A 15,596-nucleotide genomic window follows, 5' to 3' on the forward strand; every position below is an offset into this window, starting at 1 on the left:
GTCACACCCGTGCAGGCACTTTATTTTATTCCATTTTTCAAGGTTTGCATAGGTCAGGAACACATTTGAATGACATTTCTTTTGAGATGTTTTGTATCAGAACCGGAATCCGAAGAACTTCCTTGAGCATTACGTTATTGGGTCTGCGTTTTACAGATAACTCCGATTGCCACGGTCTTTGCAAAGAAAAACCTACTCTAGTGGCCCTCCCAAGGGAGTCAGCTGCTCTCCTGTGCTTTTTGTGTGTGTGTCTTCTGTCCATCCCCCTGCTCCCGCTCACAGATGCCTGCATCCTTGTTTCTTCCAGCCGTGCTTTCTCTTTCTGCTTGCCTTTCTGCGAGGCTCTCCCTCCCTCCCTCCTTCCCTCTGGCTTAGGCTCTTTCTTACTCCTTCCCCCCCAGCTGCTTAACTACAGCTCCCACTGGAACCTACACAATCAAAAACAGCTCTCCTCCAGCAGCCTCCAGAAGCGCATCACCTGGAGCAGAGCGACTCGCTGCGGGCACCGGACGCGCGCTAGGTAGCTGGGGGCGGGGACGGTACCCTGATCCCTCCTGAGCGGCCGCCAGAGCATCTCCCCAGAGATTTGCCGTATCCGCCATCCGGCCCCCCGGGGTCCTGTTGCGGTGATGCTTACGTTTCGGAGCAATGATGGAAAGGGAAAAGCCACTGCCGGTGGCATCTGAAAGTGGGGCGAGTTACTGCAGTAGCTGCTGCTGCCGCAGAATGAGCGAGTGAAGAACTGAGAGAGAGCCCCGTTAGCCTCTCCATCCCGCTCGCTCGGTCTTCATTCACCATCTCCAGGAGGTGAACCGGGAACAGATGCAGTAACCAGGCGGGTGCCTCCCCGGATCTATAACTGTGAAGTCCCCACTGTGGAAGATGGTAAACAAAGACATGAATGGATTCCCAGTCAAGAAATGCTCAGCCTTCCAGTTTTTTAAGAAGCGGGTAAGGACAGGTTGTGTGTGTTGCTTTTGTTTTCTACGCTTCTCTCTGAAATGCTTTTGGACGTTTGCCTGGGGTAAGCCTCGGGTTTTGTTACTCAGTCCTTCGTGAAAAGCAGAGCTTCTGGTGTCAATGGTCAAGGTGAACAGTGACCCTGCCTTCACTCAGATTGGGTGGGGGGAGGGGGCGGGGGGCTGGTGGAAAGGAGGAGGCTCCGTGGAGTTGCATTGGTAGGAGGGGGGCTGGGCTGAGATGTCTACAAACGGGTTTGAGATGGGAACTGAGATTTCTCAATCAAAGCCATGCCCAAGATTACAAAGCAGTTTCAAAGAGAGCTGGCCTGAGTGCAGTTAATGGCAAGCAATTTAGTCTGGGCTAATTAAGTAGCTCCCTCTCTCTTATCTTTGAAGGATTCAACTTTTCCACACCTTTCCTCTCAAGGGCTGCTGCATTATCTTCTTCTTCAATCGTTAGAAGCAGCTTTGGCTCCTCAAATTCATTCTGCCAATAATTTGCTGTGCTGCTATCCCTGGTATAAATAGCCAAGGACCCGTGTGACCTTTCACAGAAATGACCGACTCCAACATTTCAAACCCTCTTTCAAGTTGCCTCAGTTTTGCTTAACACATGTGCCCCCACCAAAGGGAACAGGAAATGGCCTCGTTTTATAGCCTGAACTGTAATTGTGGGTTATGCTGCTGTACACATTTGTTTAAATTCCTTGTTCTTCCATTCACAGTATTAGTAATGTCACAGGGCTGTAAATGAATAGATCTTTCTCTATGCTTCAGAGATAAACACAATTCATTGCAGTGGCCACACTGGAGGTCTGTGGTTCTGCAAAAGTACACACGAGTGGGGGGTAAGGAATGAATGGTCGTTGGAAGACTGATGACTAACATTCTTATGGAGAGTATTTCTTAGGCAACAGAAGGCTTCTCCAGCTCCCAGTGGTTCCATGCTATTTAACACCCTGGGGCAGTTCTATCAAAATGCTACTCTCCATTCATTCATCCTCCCCTTCATTCAGGCCTTTTTTTTTTTTTTTTTTTTTTTAATGCCTTGCCTGAAATGGCAACAGAACACAATGAATTACAGGCTGGTCTGGCTTGCCTCATTGCACTGAAGGGTCAAGCTGGAAAGCCAGGTCTATGAGCAAGCAGCCTGTAAGGCCAGCCACAGTGTCAGCCGAAGCTCCTACACATCCTGGATAGACCTCCTCCGTCAATGGAGCCGTGGCTCCCAAAGTCTATGGCCAAGGGGTGTGCACTGAAACCTCAGTAAAGCGAATTCCTAAAGCTAGAGTGTCAGCGGAGGTCTTTCCCTAGTAGAGTCTGCAACCTGAATGAAAGTAAGTCAATATGGCTTCACACCCCTCCAAGTGCTACTTAGGTCTCCCCTAGAGCCAAAAGATGCCTTTCCAAAGGAAGAGCCCTTTCATTCAGTACTTAAATTCTCCACTCCCTTCTAACTAACTAGCCAAAGTTTGTTGCTGATTTTGTTTTTGTTTTTGTTTTGACCTGAGGTCTGGCTACACTGACCAGGCTGTCTTGAATGCCTGGGCTGAAGTGATCCTCCTGTCTCAGTTTCTTGAGTATTGGAACTATAGGCATATGCCATTGTACCTATCTTAATTAATATATTTGGTGGTATTGAGGACATTTTATTTTACTTATATCTTTTACAGTGCTGGCTCTCAAGCATGCAACTGCCTAGTGAACTCTATTACTCCCAGCCCTGGGTAGTTTAGAACCCTTTTTAACCAGGTATTCTTAATCAACCAAGTGTCTATTGCATTTTTTTTAATTTTAATTTTTATTTTGTAATGCCTTCTTATTTTCTTTGCCATCAAAACGTACTACTAGAAATACTAGTTTGCCATCTGGTTGCGTTTTGCTTAGAAGCATAATTTACCAATGTGCTTCAGGGAGCGCTTCCGCAGACCTTGGATTTTGGAAAAGAGTGAGACAAAGTACAGATGTCTTCTCAAGTACTTGGAGAGAGAAAGACATTTGCATCATGAGATCCAGCAGGCAGTTTCACTGGGCTCATCGAAATCTCGCTGGAGATCGGGTCAGAAATGTACCCACCCTGCCGCCTCTGCTCTCCCCACTCAAGGACAGCTAGCTGAGTAGAAGGTGACTTTGCATCAACTCATTGGTGGCCCCGAGGAGAAATTCCTTAATCCCTTGATTCCTGTCTACTTTGTTTCATTACACATGCGATTTCTTCTGTGTTCTAAATGCACAGTGTTTATACTGTGATCTTGCCTTTGCCGTTTTTAGTTTTGGCAGTTTTGTTTGATTGATTTGAGACAGGGTCTCTCTCTTCTAACCCAGCTTGGTCTCCAACGACTCATTATGTAGCTGAGGATGACCTTGAAATCCTGATCCTTCTGCCTCTGATGCCTGTGTGTTGAGATCATAACCATGCCTCATCATGCCTGGTTGTCGTCTTCTTCTTCTTCTTCTTCTTCTTCTTCTTCTTATTATTATTATTATTATTATTATTATTATTATTATATAGGTAATAAGAAAAGAAACGTGTAAAATTTGAAAACAGTAGAGAGGATTATCCACCTTTTCAGGACTTCTTCCTTCCCTCCTCAGAAATAACTGTGTCATAATGGTGTTGATTCTTGACCGAACTTTTCTATGTTCTTTACTTACAAATTCATATTCTATAAAGTCTTTGTTTTCAGCCAAGAAAAATCCATTTCCTTATGTTCTATTGTTAAAGTTCCACACATTTCTGCATATTTTAGTTTTAGTCCAACTAGACAGTCTTACAAAGCAAACCTTTGTCTGGTGCCCACACTGAACTGTGAACAGAACTGGTGCCCACACTGAACTGTTCTTGGGAGTGGGGGTGGAGGGGCTCATGCACTCATTTAAAATGGACAACTGAGTCTTGAACCCAATTTTTGATTGCAAAAGGCTAAAAGGCTGCTTCTTACACCTCTCGGTCATCCGGAGGGAACTTAAGGAGCTGCCAGAAGGGAATATGGCTAAAATGTCCCTATGTTTGCCCACCAGCAGACATTGATCAGTTCTGACTGGGTTTCGAATCTCCGGGAAGAAGTGCTCTCCATCAATGATATCATTAATCCTCATAGCAACCCAAGAGAAGAAAAGTTATTAAACATACAGTGTGACTTAGAGAGATTGAATAACTGCCCAAGGTCACATATACTGAAAGTAAGAGCTGAAATATGTATCTTGTTTGCCCAAAGATCAAGTCTGGTTTTTATTGTCGTTGTTGCTGAGACAGGGTCAAATCCAGGCTGGCCTCCACTCACCACGGGGCTGAGGCTGGCCTCAAACTCTTGACTACACCTCTCAAGTACTGAGATTATGGAGGGAGGGGTACCACCATGCCTGGTTCCAAGTCTGATACTTTTTAAATCTCGTACCATCCCTCTCTCCCCGATTTTCCTTTGTTTCGTATCAGACTCTCCTCCAGCCCCATGTGAAACAAGTGTGTCGCTACCCAGTGTCCAAAGCCCAGCCTCAGAAGATGAACTTCTCGCAGCTTCCTTGTCTCCTGGCAGTAGCAACAGTCACTAGAGACAGCTTGGCCGTGTGGAGGAGGGGCATCTGAGCTAAGTCAGGGCCGATGCTTTCCCCAAGATCCTCTGGACTAATGCTTCTCACCCTCGTGCTTAAAAAGCTGGACTAAACCAGCTCCATTTCACTTGACTGACTATTGCTAAGCTAAACTAAGTGAGACTTTCTATGTGTTAATGACAAATGAGCACTGAATGTGGACAGGTTATGTTTTATTCCAAGAGCCTCCAACATTTCAGTTAAGATGAGTGGAAAAATACCCTTCTCAGTTTTTATGGGAAAATCCAAGAGCTCTAGGATATATCAATTCTGATAAAGGTAATCCCTTTCCTCGGGTTTAAATCCCTGACGTGGATTCCTACAGAATGACCCAGAAAACACAAGCAAATGATTTTGCCTTGAATTTGATAATCCTTAGTGGAAATACACCAGGTATGTGAAAGAAAACTGATAACAGCCATGCTGTCATTGCCTTTTGTCAAATTTCAAAGGCATCTGACAGACAGAATTTTAGATTGGCAGCTGGGAGCCAGAAGCCTCAGGGATGATAGCTATAAATCTAGTATGTGGGATGCTGAAGTGGTAGAATTGCCTTGGGTTAGCAACCAGCCTGGGCTAACATAGTAAGACCCTGCCTTAAAGAAATCAAACACACACACACACACACACACACACACACACACACACACACACACACACGTACTCATGCACGCAAAGCATGAACCTCAGGCATCCTTTCATAGACCTTCCTGTATTAAAGATGAGAAAACCAATTGTGAGGACATTAACTAACTATTCTAGAATGGGGCTACACAAGCTTTGCATTCAAAGCTTTCACTTGCAGACCTAGAATGCTTGCTTCTTCTTCTTCTTCTTCTTCTTCTTCTTCTTCTTCTTCTTCTTCTTCTTCTTCTTCTTCTTCATTACGCTCTAAAACTAGTCATGTCTCATTCATCCCCTTTTCAACAGAGTAGGGACAAACACGGTTGTTGTTCCTCTGTTCTATCTCCAAGGAGTCAATTGCAGACTGTTCATCAACTCTGACAAGATGCTTATGTCTTGACTCTGTATTTTATGATTATGTGAATTTGAGCAATTCCTTCTATTGTTTTGTAGTAACAATAGCTTTTATAAAAACTGTCACTTATATGACATTGATCTTGTCAGAAGCAGCGAAAGATGCTGGGTGGTACCTCCTCAGAAAGCAGCCGGAGGAGGTCTGTTCTGAGGCCTGTCTACAAGGGTAAGACCTAGATTCTTCACTAAAAGGATAAAAATACAGAAAGGGGGTGCCTTCCACAGGCCCTGCCATGGTTTGCTCCCCAAGAGAACTTGCCATGCACCAAGAGGTTTTTTGGAGAGGGGGAGAATTGAAAGAGTGAAAGGCCATCTTGGAGTGGGGACATCAGAGAGGCAGGCAGACAGACAGACAGACAAGCAAAAGAAGAAAGAGCAAGAGAGCGAGAGAGAGGACTGTGACAGGCGGGCACTTTTAAGGGGTGTGCGTGCCACATAGCTGATGTGGAAAGGCACCTGGTGACCGGTGACTATATAACGCCGAGGCAGGCTGGACGGCGGGAACTAACATTGACAACACAGCAAAATGTAACGTTGTGATAAATCAGTGTGAAGCGAAGTTGAATCTTCCCAAGTGCTGAGAGCAAGGAGGTGACGTCACCATAAGAAAATTTTAGTTTCTGCTGTCAAGGAACTAACCGGGTTCAACCTTGCTTATCATCCCAGATCAGATGAGATTGGACACATTCAGAGTGGTATGGCCGTAGATTGGAGTTTCATAAGAAAAAAGTCCATCAGCAGAGCATGATGGTACATACCACTGGAGTCTCCGTGAGTTTGAGGCCTGCATGCTCTCTTCAGAGAGTTTCAGGTTAGTCAAGGCTACAGAGTCGAGCCTGTCTCCAAAAAGAAGAGGGAGGGAGAGGAGGAGGGAGAGAGAGAGAGAGAGAGAGAGAGAGAGAGAGAGAGAGAGAGAGAGAGAGAGAGAAGGGAGAAGGTTTGTGGACATGGTGGGTGGTAGTGGGAAGATCAGGAGATCAAGGCCAGTTTGGGCCACATGAGACCATCTCTCAGAAAACGACGGAAAAGAAATTTAATATAGATTTGATTCGAACATGTCAAAGGAGGAAAAGGTGCCTAGGAGAAGCACGGTTGTACACACCTGAATGGGGTTTGGGCCTCTCAAGAGTCGAGAGTCCCATTTGAGTGGACTGGCAACAGCCATGGAAACAATTTTGGTGGCTTCTGAAGTGACTTAAAGGGCTTAAAGAATTGAGTCAAAATGTTGGGGTTACTTATTTTTTTGTCTGGAAAACATTTCTTTAGGGAATGAAAATATGAGGCCGTTTATGAGATGCTTTACCCAGTTCACAGGCTGCCATGGCAAACACAGAGCACAACAGAATAATGCCGGTACCATAAGCAGGGTACAAGGAAGCCAAGGGATGTGACTGGACTGTAATTATGATCGGTAATCTCATTTATGAGGTTTGATTTAACCATGCCCTCCCAACACACACACACACACACACACACACACACACACACACACACACACACACACACACACACACATCCCAAACCAGGATCAACTCTGCAGTCCATGCTCCCCTTAAATCTGCAGCAAGGCTTCTAGCTCTGCCTCTTGAGTGCTAGGACTACAGATGTACCTCACCCTGGCTAGCCAAGGTCTCCTTCATTCTCAGTCAGCTCTTTTTCTGCCTGTCCCATTAGATACACCTGCCTCTCATCTACCCACCCACCCACCCTCCTCCCACCCCACCCCCCATGGCAATATCTCACTCTGTAGCGGGAGGCTTGCAGGGGGTTCACAGTGCACCTCAGATTAGCCTTCAAATCCTCCAGCTGAGATTGTGGTCCGTGCCACCACACCAGGTTGATTTTCCTTGCCCTGTCCCCTCAGCCTTGCTGGGTATGCTTCCAAGAGTTCTGAGCATACTACATATTTAAATTCTTACATAGAAAAAGCCCCAAGGGGGGTAGTTTATTATCATTTCAATTTCTCCGATTGAGAAAGTTGCCCTGAGACGTTCACAGCTCATTTAGTGACAAGGTCAGGATTTGGGCCCAAGTTCCGCTTTCCAAAGTCCAGGTCCTTCAACCCCGTACATCTTATTCTCTAGGCCATCCAACTCAGGAGTAAATAGAGAAGTGGAAAGGTGTGACCCCTGACTTCCTCTTTCCTCTAGGACTGCTGCCCGGAAGAGGAACAAAGGCGAGGCCTTCGACTTTGCTAAATGGAGCTAGCACACTTAAGAAGTGAAATTCAGCTCCTCTGAAATGGAAATGTTTTACAATGGTCCCGTAAACCGCACCTTTTCACTCCGCATTTCCTTTCTCTGTTCTAGTTGGAGGCTCCAATCCACCCAATCAAAACAACAAAGCCCCACCCCCCATGGAAACCCTCAAAGTTCCCTTAAAAAGATAACCTCTGCTGAGCTCTTACTGGGGACCAGGCATATGTAAAACACTTCACACCCAAGAGATAACCTCTGCTGAGCTCTTACTGGGGACCAGGCATATGTAAAACACTTCACACCCATTTTGTGGCCCGGGAAAGGATTGAGGCGCACAGAGCTAGGAAGAGGTGTGGCTGGGATTGAGATTGAGCAGTCAACTTTAATCCAGGCAAAGATCCCGCAATGCTTTTATATCTGTCTAGTCATGGCACTGGACTTGCAACTAAGATCCAAAGATTTCCACCCCCTAGCTATGGAGAGGTGTGTCTCCCACGCCGACTTCCAAGGGCAAGCAGGAACGTGTTTCGGCCTGTTGCGAATCTGTCTTAGGTTTCTGCTACACAAATCTGATCTTAGAGACTCTAATGGATTCCACTGAGCCTCTTCCAGTGTAACTAAAATCAGGCATGGTGCAACATGCCTTTCATCTCCACACTGACAGATCTCCTGCAGAGGCAGGCAGAGCTCTGTGAGTTCTGGTCCAGTCAACGTTACTGAGTGAGACTGTCTCAACCCCAACCCCCAAATATGTGTATCTAAAATCTGAGCTGCTAGGAAGTCTTAATTCCTGCCTGGGTCCCTCCCACAGCCCCATACAGTCCATGGCCCAGCCACCTGCTTATGCATCTGAAGATGCTATGGGCATGGAGGCATTTTACAGGGTGTACTGTGCCCTTGGGTTTATCAAAGCGCATGCGTTAAGTGAAAAAGACCGCCTAAGTAAATGAGTAAATTGCTTGTCCCTAACACTGGCTGTTTTTCTTCTATAAACAGGCGAGTGGCTTAGGAACCTAATGTGCCTTTGTTTCATGCTGGGCTGTAGATTAGATGTAGTGAAACTGAAAAATAACTTAAACCTGCCTCAAAAGCAAGTTAATGCTTGCCCTTAGCAGCCACTTAGGGAAACTGGACATCAGTCTCCTTGCTGACCCCATTGTCCACACTACAACCTCTGTTCTGTGGTGTGTTTCCTGTCACACTAAGACAAAGTCAGTTGAAACTGCTCAGTAGAAAAATCACTTGCCTAGCATGAATGAACCTCTAGCCCTACAGAGAAACAAAACCAGACATTATAGTCATTCACTAATCTATTTTACATTAATATAAATGATTGCCCTCAGCATTATACAGTATTGACATTATGCATTCTTCCACCTAGAATAGGAAGACAGTTTTCCGATTGTTATGGGGAGTCATTTTCTTGCTGAGGATGGAATGCAGGTCCTCGGGTACATGCTTAATACCCTGTTCTACCTGTGAGCTCCACTTCCCGACTTATTCCTCCCGTGTTTTAATATATTAGGAGCTTCAGTGTTTAGAAACAATTGAACTCAATGTGCATTTTTCACAGCGACTTATAGTTTGGACCTGGAGCAAGGCAGAAGCAGGATTGATGAGTTTGGCTATGTCAGGGAATTAGCCTCAAGTACTCGAGCAGAATGTGGATAATGAGCTGTGTGTGTGAAATGGGGATTCTGTCTCCCCAGGAACTCTCGAGAAAGTCCTGAGACAGGCTTGCACTACGCTGCCTGCCATGTTTTAGACACGCTGTGAGTGGCAGGCAGCGGGGCTCAGACTCTACTGTAGCGCAGCTGTGTGTTTCACACTGTGGGGAGGAGAGAGACCTGAGCTCACTCCGGTTTGAAGTGCTTCCCAAGGTCAGATAGTGGGAAGAGGAACGGCGAAAGCTGGGTGAGAAAAATCAAAAGTTCAAGGTCATCCTGGCTAGCAGTGAGCCTGGCACAGGTGACAGACCATCTCAAAAAAAATAAGGAAGTGCTTACGATCGATTCCTCTGCACAATGACCAAGGTGTCACAGGATTCAGAGAGAGAGAGAAACGATCAAATGAGAGCAATCAGGATCATGGAATACTATTCTTTCAGTCAGAAGATCTGGGGAGAAGCTAGGGTAGACTAAACCTCTGTACTGTATCTTCTTTTTAAGATTTATTTTATTTACTTATTTTTATTTATTTATTTATTTATTTTCCAGAGCTAAGGACCGAACCCAGGGCCTTGTGCTTGCTAGGCAAGCGCTCTACCACTGAGCTAAATCCCCAACCTCTTAAGATTTATTTTTATTATTTTAATTGTGTGTGTACCTAAGAGAGCACATGCCCACCAAGTCCAGAGATGTCAACCCCCCCCCCCCCCCCCCCGAAGCTGGGGTTACAGTTGGGTGTGAGCCGCCTGACGTGGGTGCTGGGAATCACTGAGCCATCACGCCAGCCCACTCTGTCCCATCTTTATACTTGACAGATTATTTCCCTATCACCTGTTTTATTTAAAACAACAACAAAAAAAAAAGGGTTTGGAGAGATGGCTCAGTGGATCAGCACATGTAATGCTTTTGCAGAGGGCCCAAGTTCATTCTCCAGCAACCACCTGGAACTCCAGCCCCCCCCCCACGGGGGAGGGGGGCGGGAAGGCCAGGGGGACAGAGACATTCCTGCCTCCTTAAGGAACCGCATTCATGTGCACATGCCTACACACACACACACACACACACACACACATAAAAACTTAGTGGCTTATTTGTTTGTTTTTGTTTTTAAGATGGATATATAATCCCTACACTGAGAAAGATCAGAAACTCAAGGCTATCTTCAGCCATATAGCAAGGAGAAGGCCAGCCTGGTCTACATGAGACCCTGTCTTTAAAAAAAAAAAAAAGCCTAATTAATAATTTAGGCCAAACTAAATTACTAATTACTAAGAGGTAGCTCATTGGAGCATATTTCAGTATGGTATTTTAAAACGCACATGAGTTAGAAGCTCAAAAGTTAGCCTGTAGATAACATTCATAATACTAGCAAGAGTCTCCTGAACATAAGTAGGCTGCTGCTTCCTGCCCACTGACAAAAGCCAGAGTTCCTCACTTGTCAGTATCTCTAGGTGTAGGCAGGGTCCTTGGTTCCTTGTGAGGATGACAGTGGCCCCATCCCATGGGGTCTCACAGGACAATCAGTTTTCTAGAAGTGAAGCCATAGGTTCTGTGTCTCCGGTGATGCAGTTCCCTCCCGTGTGGAAAGCAGCCTGCTCAGACCTCAGCCTCAGTGCCTCCTTTCAGTGGAGAAATAAGGACATGATGACCTACCTTGTTTCGGGGCCTGGGAGCAGGTGTCGTCAATAAGTGGCCAGGTCTGGTGGCAGACTGCATGCACCCCATGATGCTGGCAAGTTCCTAACCCATTACTTGTGGCAGGAGGAGGAGGACAAGGGGAGAGGAGAGAGAGAAGAAGAAGAACACAGAAGCAGCAGGCAGGAAGGCCCATGGGCTGCTGTTTGGGTCTCCCACGGCTGGCCCCTGCCGTTAGAGACCTGATTACCATGGAGCTTGTTTATTCTCACCTATTTCTTCGCAACAGTCTAAAATGACTTTTTAAGTATTTAGAAGATGAATGAACTCAAGGATGTAGACAACGGTAGGAGAGTCTTCCGGTTCGTATGGCAAGCTGTCAAATATTATTCTAATTGCTTTCTAGAGCCTCCTGGGGACATTTTTTTCCTGGGAGGAGCCCACTTCTGAGGTCCCCTTGGTCTCTTGTCCCTCCCTAAGTCAGGACAGTCACTCAGATGTGCTTGGGAAAATTGTTCTCTCTCTCTCTCTCTCTCTCTCTCTCTCTCTCTCTCTCTCTCTCTCTCTCTCTCTCTCTCTCTCTCTCTCCCCTAGATTGGGGCTCCAGAGAACCAAACAAGAATATCTGAGTGAGGTCAGCCAGCATGGATGACCTTGATAACCAAGAAACTTTAGTTTCTGGAAATACCAAGATCACCAAATCAGTTAAAATGTATCTAGAAACTAGTGTCCATATAGGACAGAAATTTAGAAGTTACCTGCGGGAGGGGGGGGGGGCTTTATGTGAAATTTAGCTGAATGTAAAATGTATCTAGAAACTAGTGTCCATATAGGACAGAAATTTAGATGTTAACTGGGGGGTGTGGGGAGGGGGCTTTATGTGAAATTTAGCTAAATGTGATGGCGCAGGCCTTTAATCTCAGCACCAGGGAGGCAGAGGCAGGCAGATCTCTGTGAGTTTGAGACCAGTCTGGTCTACAGAGTGAGACCCTGTCTTGCTCCCAGACATGCCCTCACCCCAAAGAATTGAGTGATAACTGGGAGGGGCGGTGCTAAATGTCGTACAATAAAGCGAGTTAGAGGTTGCAGAGGGTGCCTAACACGGCATTTGAAAGCTTACAGCTAAATGAATCAGAGCAAATGGTAAATGAAAGAAACAATACGATTGTTTTCCCACTCAACCACTTGACCTCAGAGATTAAACATTAGGTGGTGACAGCTTGAACCTGGCACTCACTGTACCCAGGGCTGTAGCTATCAACTGCAACAAAGTGGTCATATCTAATTTACCGTCTGTTCAGCCAGCGGTTCTGCAAAAGGGCCCACCCCTTCTCGCCATTGATGAGGAAACCATGCCCAATAATCAGGCACCCGGCACGAAATGACTATGTTAAATCAGTCACTTGAAATTCAGAACTCATCTCAATGAGGTGAAATTTTAGGCTGTCATTTTTTTTTCATGCTATACCCTTGCAATTACCTCTGATAATATATATTTTACTCATTGCACAGATCAGAGGAATGGAAATTTCTTCTCTTATTTCTTTCATCTACAGTGCTGAGGATCAGACTCGGGGCCTTCACATGCTAGCCAAGTGCTAAGCTTCATCCCTGGCCCAGAAATACACATTCCTACGCGCTTTCCTTCACCAAGCTGTTACCTCCCAAGGCTCAGAATTTACTCAAGAAGTAAGGTTCAGATTTCCTCTCCTTTTAAAAACATTTTTAAATTTTCCTTTTCTTCTTTTTGGTATTCTTAGCAGCAGCCAACAAGAACTCAGAATTTGTTAAGATTATACTAGGAATAAAGACATAAGGAATTCTAAGTGCCCTCCACATTCCTCACCCTAGCCCTCCTGAAACTCAGGCTGTCTCCTCCTGTTGCATGTCCTTTAGAGTTCTGTGTATTTTTTTTTTATGGCACCTGCCATTTTATAATTACTATTATCGAATATTTTAGTTAAAAAATTGAAATTTATTTATCTTTTTGTGTTTGGCTGGCATCAATATAAACGCATCACATGCGTGTCTGGCATCCATGGAACTGGAATCGCAGAGGATTGTGAGCCACTTTGTGAGTGCTGAGAACTGAACCTGAGTCCTCTGCAGGAGCAACAAGTGCTCTTAACCATGGAGCCAGGTCTCCAGTCCCTGGTGTAGCTTTTTAATTGATGACCTCATCAGTAATTAACATCCCCCCTAGACTACGATTTGTATCAGAGCCTGGCTCTTGTTCTCTTTCAATTACCAATACACCTTCAGGTCACGGCTGTAAAAGACATCAATAAACATTAGTTGAAACAAAAAGAATAAGAAACAATAAAATTCTATCATTAAGAGACAGGAGTAGATCTAAAACCCATATGGAAATTAAAACTGGTTTGTGTTAAATTCTGTTTGTGACACATTTGCATTCTAAATAACACCTCTTTTTTTTTTTTTTTTTTTTTTTTTTTTTGGTTTTTCGAGACAGGGTTTCTCTGTGTAGCTTTGCGCCTTTCCTGGAACTCGCTTTGGAGACCAGGCTGGCCTCGAACTCACAGAGATCCGCCTGGCTCTGCCTCCCGAGTGCTGGGATTAAAGGCGTGCGCCACCACCGCCCGGCAATAACACCTCTTTTGAAGACAAGGTTTCTTTTGTCATTTACCCTGGGAGGTGATCATGCTTTAGCACAGAGGCCTTTCTTTTTGGAAGAGAATCACATTTAGCATGAAATAATGACTGTATCCCACCCAGGAAACAAATCATTCCTTTGTAGGCAGATTTTTCTGTCCTGCCTGCAAGATCCCAAATAACTACACAGAGACTTCTTATTAATTATAAAAGCTCGGCCAATAGCTTAAATTTGCCTCTAACTAGTTGTTTTTTTGCTTTGTTTTGTTTTGTTTTGTTTTTTTGTTTTTTGTTTTTCGAGACAGGGTTTCTCTGTGTAGCTCTGGCTGTCCTGGATTTCGCGCTGTAGACCAGGCTGGCCTCGAACTCACAGAGATCTGCCTTCCCCTTCCTCTAGAGTGCTGGGATTAAAGGTGTGCACCAACACTGCCCCGCTCTAACTAGTTCTTATAACTTAAATTAACCCAGATCTTTTAATCTATATCCTTTTAAGTGACGTGATTACCTTTATTCTGTACTTATCCTGATTCTTCTCTGGCTGGCTAGTGACTCCGCCTTTCTTCTTCCCACAGTCCTCTCTGTCTCTGGAAGTCCTGCCCATTGGCTGTTCTGCTTTTTATTGCGCCAATCACAGCAATACATCTTTGTGTACAGATATACAAAATAATCCTTCATTCATCTTATTCATGCTTTACACATTTCCTGCCTGTTAGTAATTATTTCAGTGCAGTATGTGACTGTAACTGTTCTGTTTTATTACTGTTCAGGTTGTCCATCTTTTACTATGCCTAATGAATGGGTTAACCTTTATCCTGGGTATATATGGATAGGTAAAAACAGTATGTAGAGGATTCACTACTATTCACGACATTGGGCATCATTTGGAGATTGTAAAATATATGCCCTGCAGATATGGGAAGACTATTATATACAATACATTTGCCATATTATAATCAACAACAGGGATAGCCCAGAGTTGAAAGTGGAGAGAAATCCCTATCTCGGTAAGAACAGTGGCAAAGGAAAACTATACAAAATTTTCTATTTGTTCCACAAAAAGATAACAGCTTTCTCCACATTGTTATCCAACTATACTGAATATATGTACATTTTTAAATCCAAATATTTTTAGGCCCTTTTAAAGTTGAAGAAATACCCAAATACTTAAGAGGAAAGGCTACCGAGGACTCCCAGCCTGGGACCAGGCATGGGCTGCTGGCCATCTAACTACCTTACTTCCTAGCTTGGTAACAGCGGGCAAGGTCTGATTCTCAGCCTGTTGTCTGGTGTGTCTGATGAGGTTGATAATTGCCCCTACCTCACAGAGCTGTTTCGTAAGGCTTCAACAGACCACACATGTGAGTTACCCAGCCCTGATGCTGGGTATTCAAACCACGTTAGGCACTCCAAACATGTAACATATCACCTAGAAAGACCTGAGAATTTTTTGTTATGCTGCTAAAAAGACTCACGCATGCTGAGCAAGCAAGCACACTGAGTTTCAAACTAGGTCCTCTAAATGATTTGTGATTTCACTCCTGAATCTACTTATAGGTTATGCTACTCTGAAACCTCTTTTCACCAATCCTCGGATAATCTTTCAAATCCCTCTATTATTTCAATTTGCTGATAGTTCTTTTCTTTTTCTGTTTTCTTATTGTGCTGGTAGTAGCTGTGGTTGGTTTTGTTTTGTTTTGTGAGATAAGACCTCACTCTGTAGCCCAGGATATCCTGGACCTTGTTATGTAGGTAGCCAGGCTGATTGAAAACTCAAGGTAATCCTCCTGCCTCAGCTGCCCAAATGCTATGATTAGAGGCATGTGTGAGCCACTAGACCTGATGAGCCAAAATTCTTATGAAGATAGAAGATGTATTAGAAGACATACTACCCC

General features: G+C 44.7%; 1 protein-coding gene across 1 annotated transcript in view; it reads left to right on the forward strand.

Annotated features, from left to right (window-relative positions):
- The first annotated feature begins 251 nt into the window (after positions 1-251).
- The window catches only part of Sgk1 (serum/glucocorticoid regulated kinase 1), a 129,103-nt gene continuing 113,758 nt past the window's right edge, over positions 252-15,596 (forward strand). The window contains exon 1 of the mRNA XM_052751165.1: positions 252-951. Coding sequence (XP_052607125.1) covers positions 883-951 — 69 coding nt within the window. The 5' untranslated portion in view covers positions 252-882. The remainder of the gene's footprint in view (positions 952-15,596) is intronic.

This window comes from Peromyscus californicus, unplaced genomic scaffold, assembly GCF_007827085.1.
Source record: "Peromyscus californicus insignis strain IS unplaced genomic scaffold, ASM782708v3 Scaffold_22__1_contigs__length_63687245, whole genome shotgun sequence".
In the NCBI taxonomy this organism is placed as follows: Eukaryota; Metazoa; Chordata; class Mammalia; order Rodentia; family Cricetidae; genus Peromyscus; species Peromyscus californicus.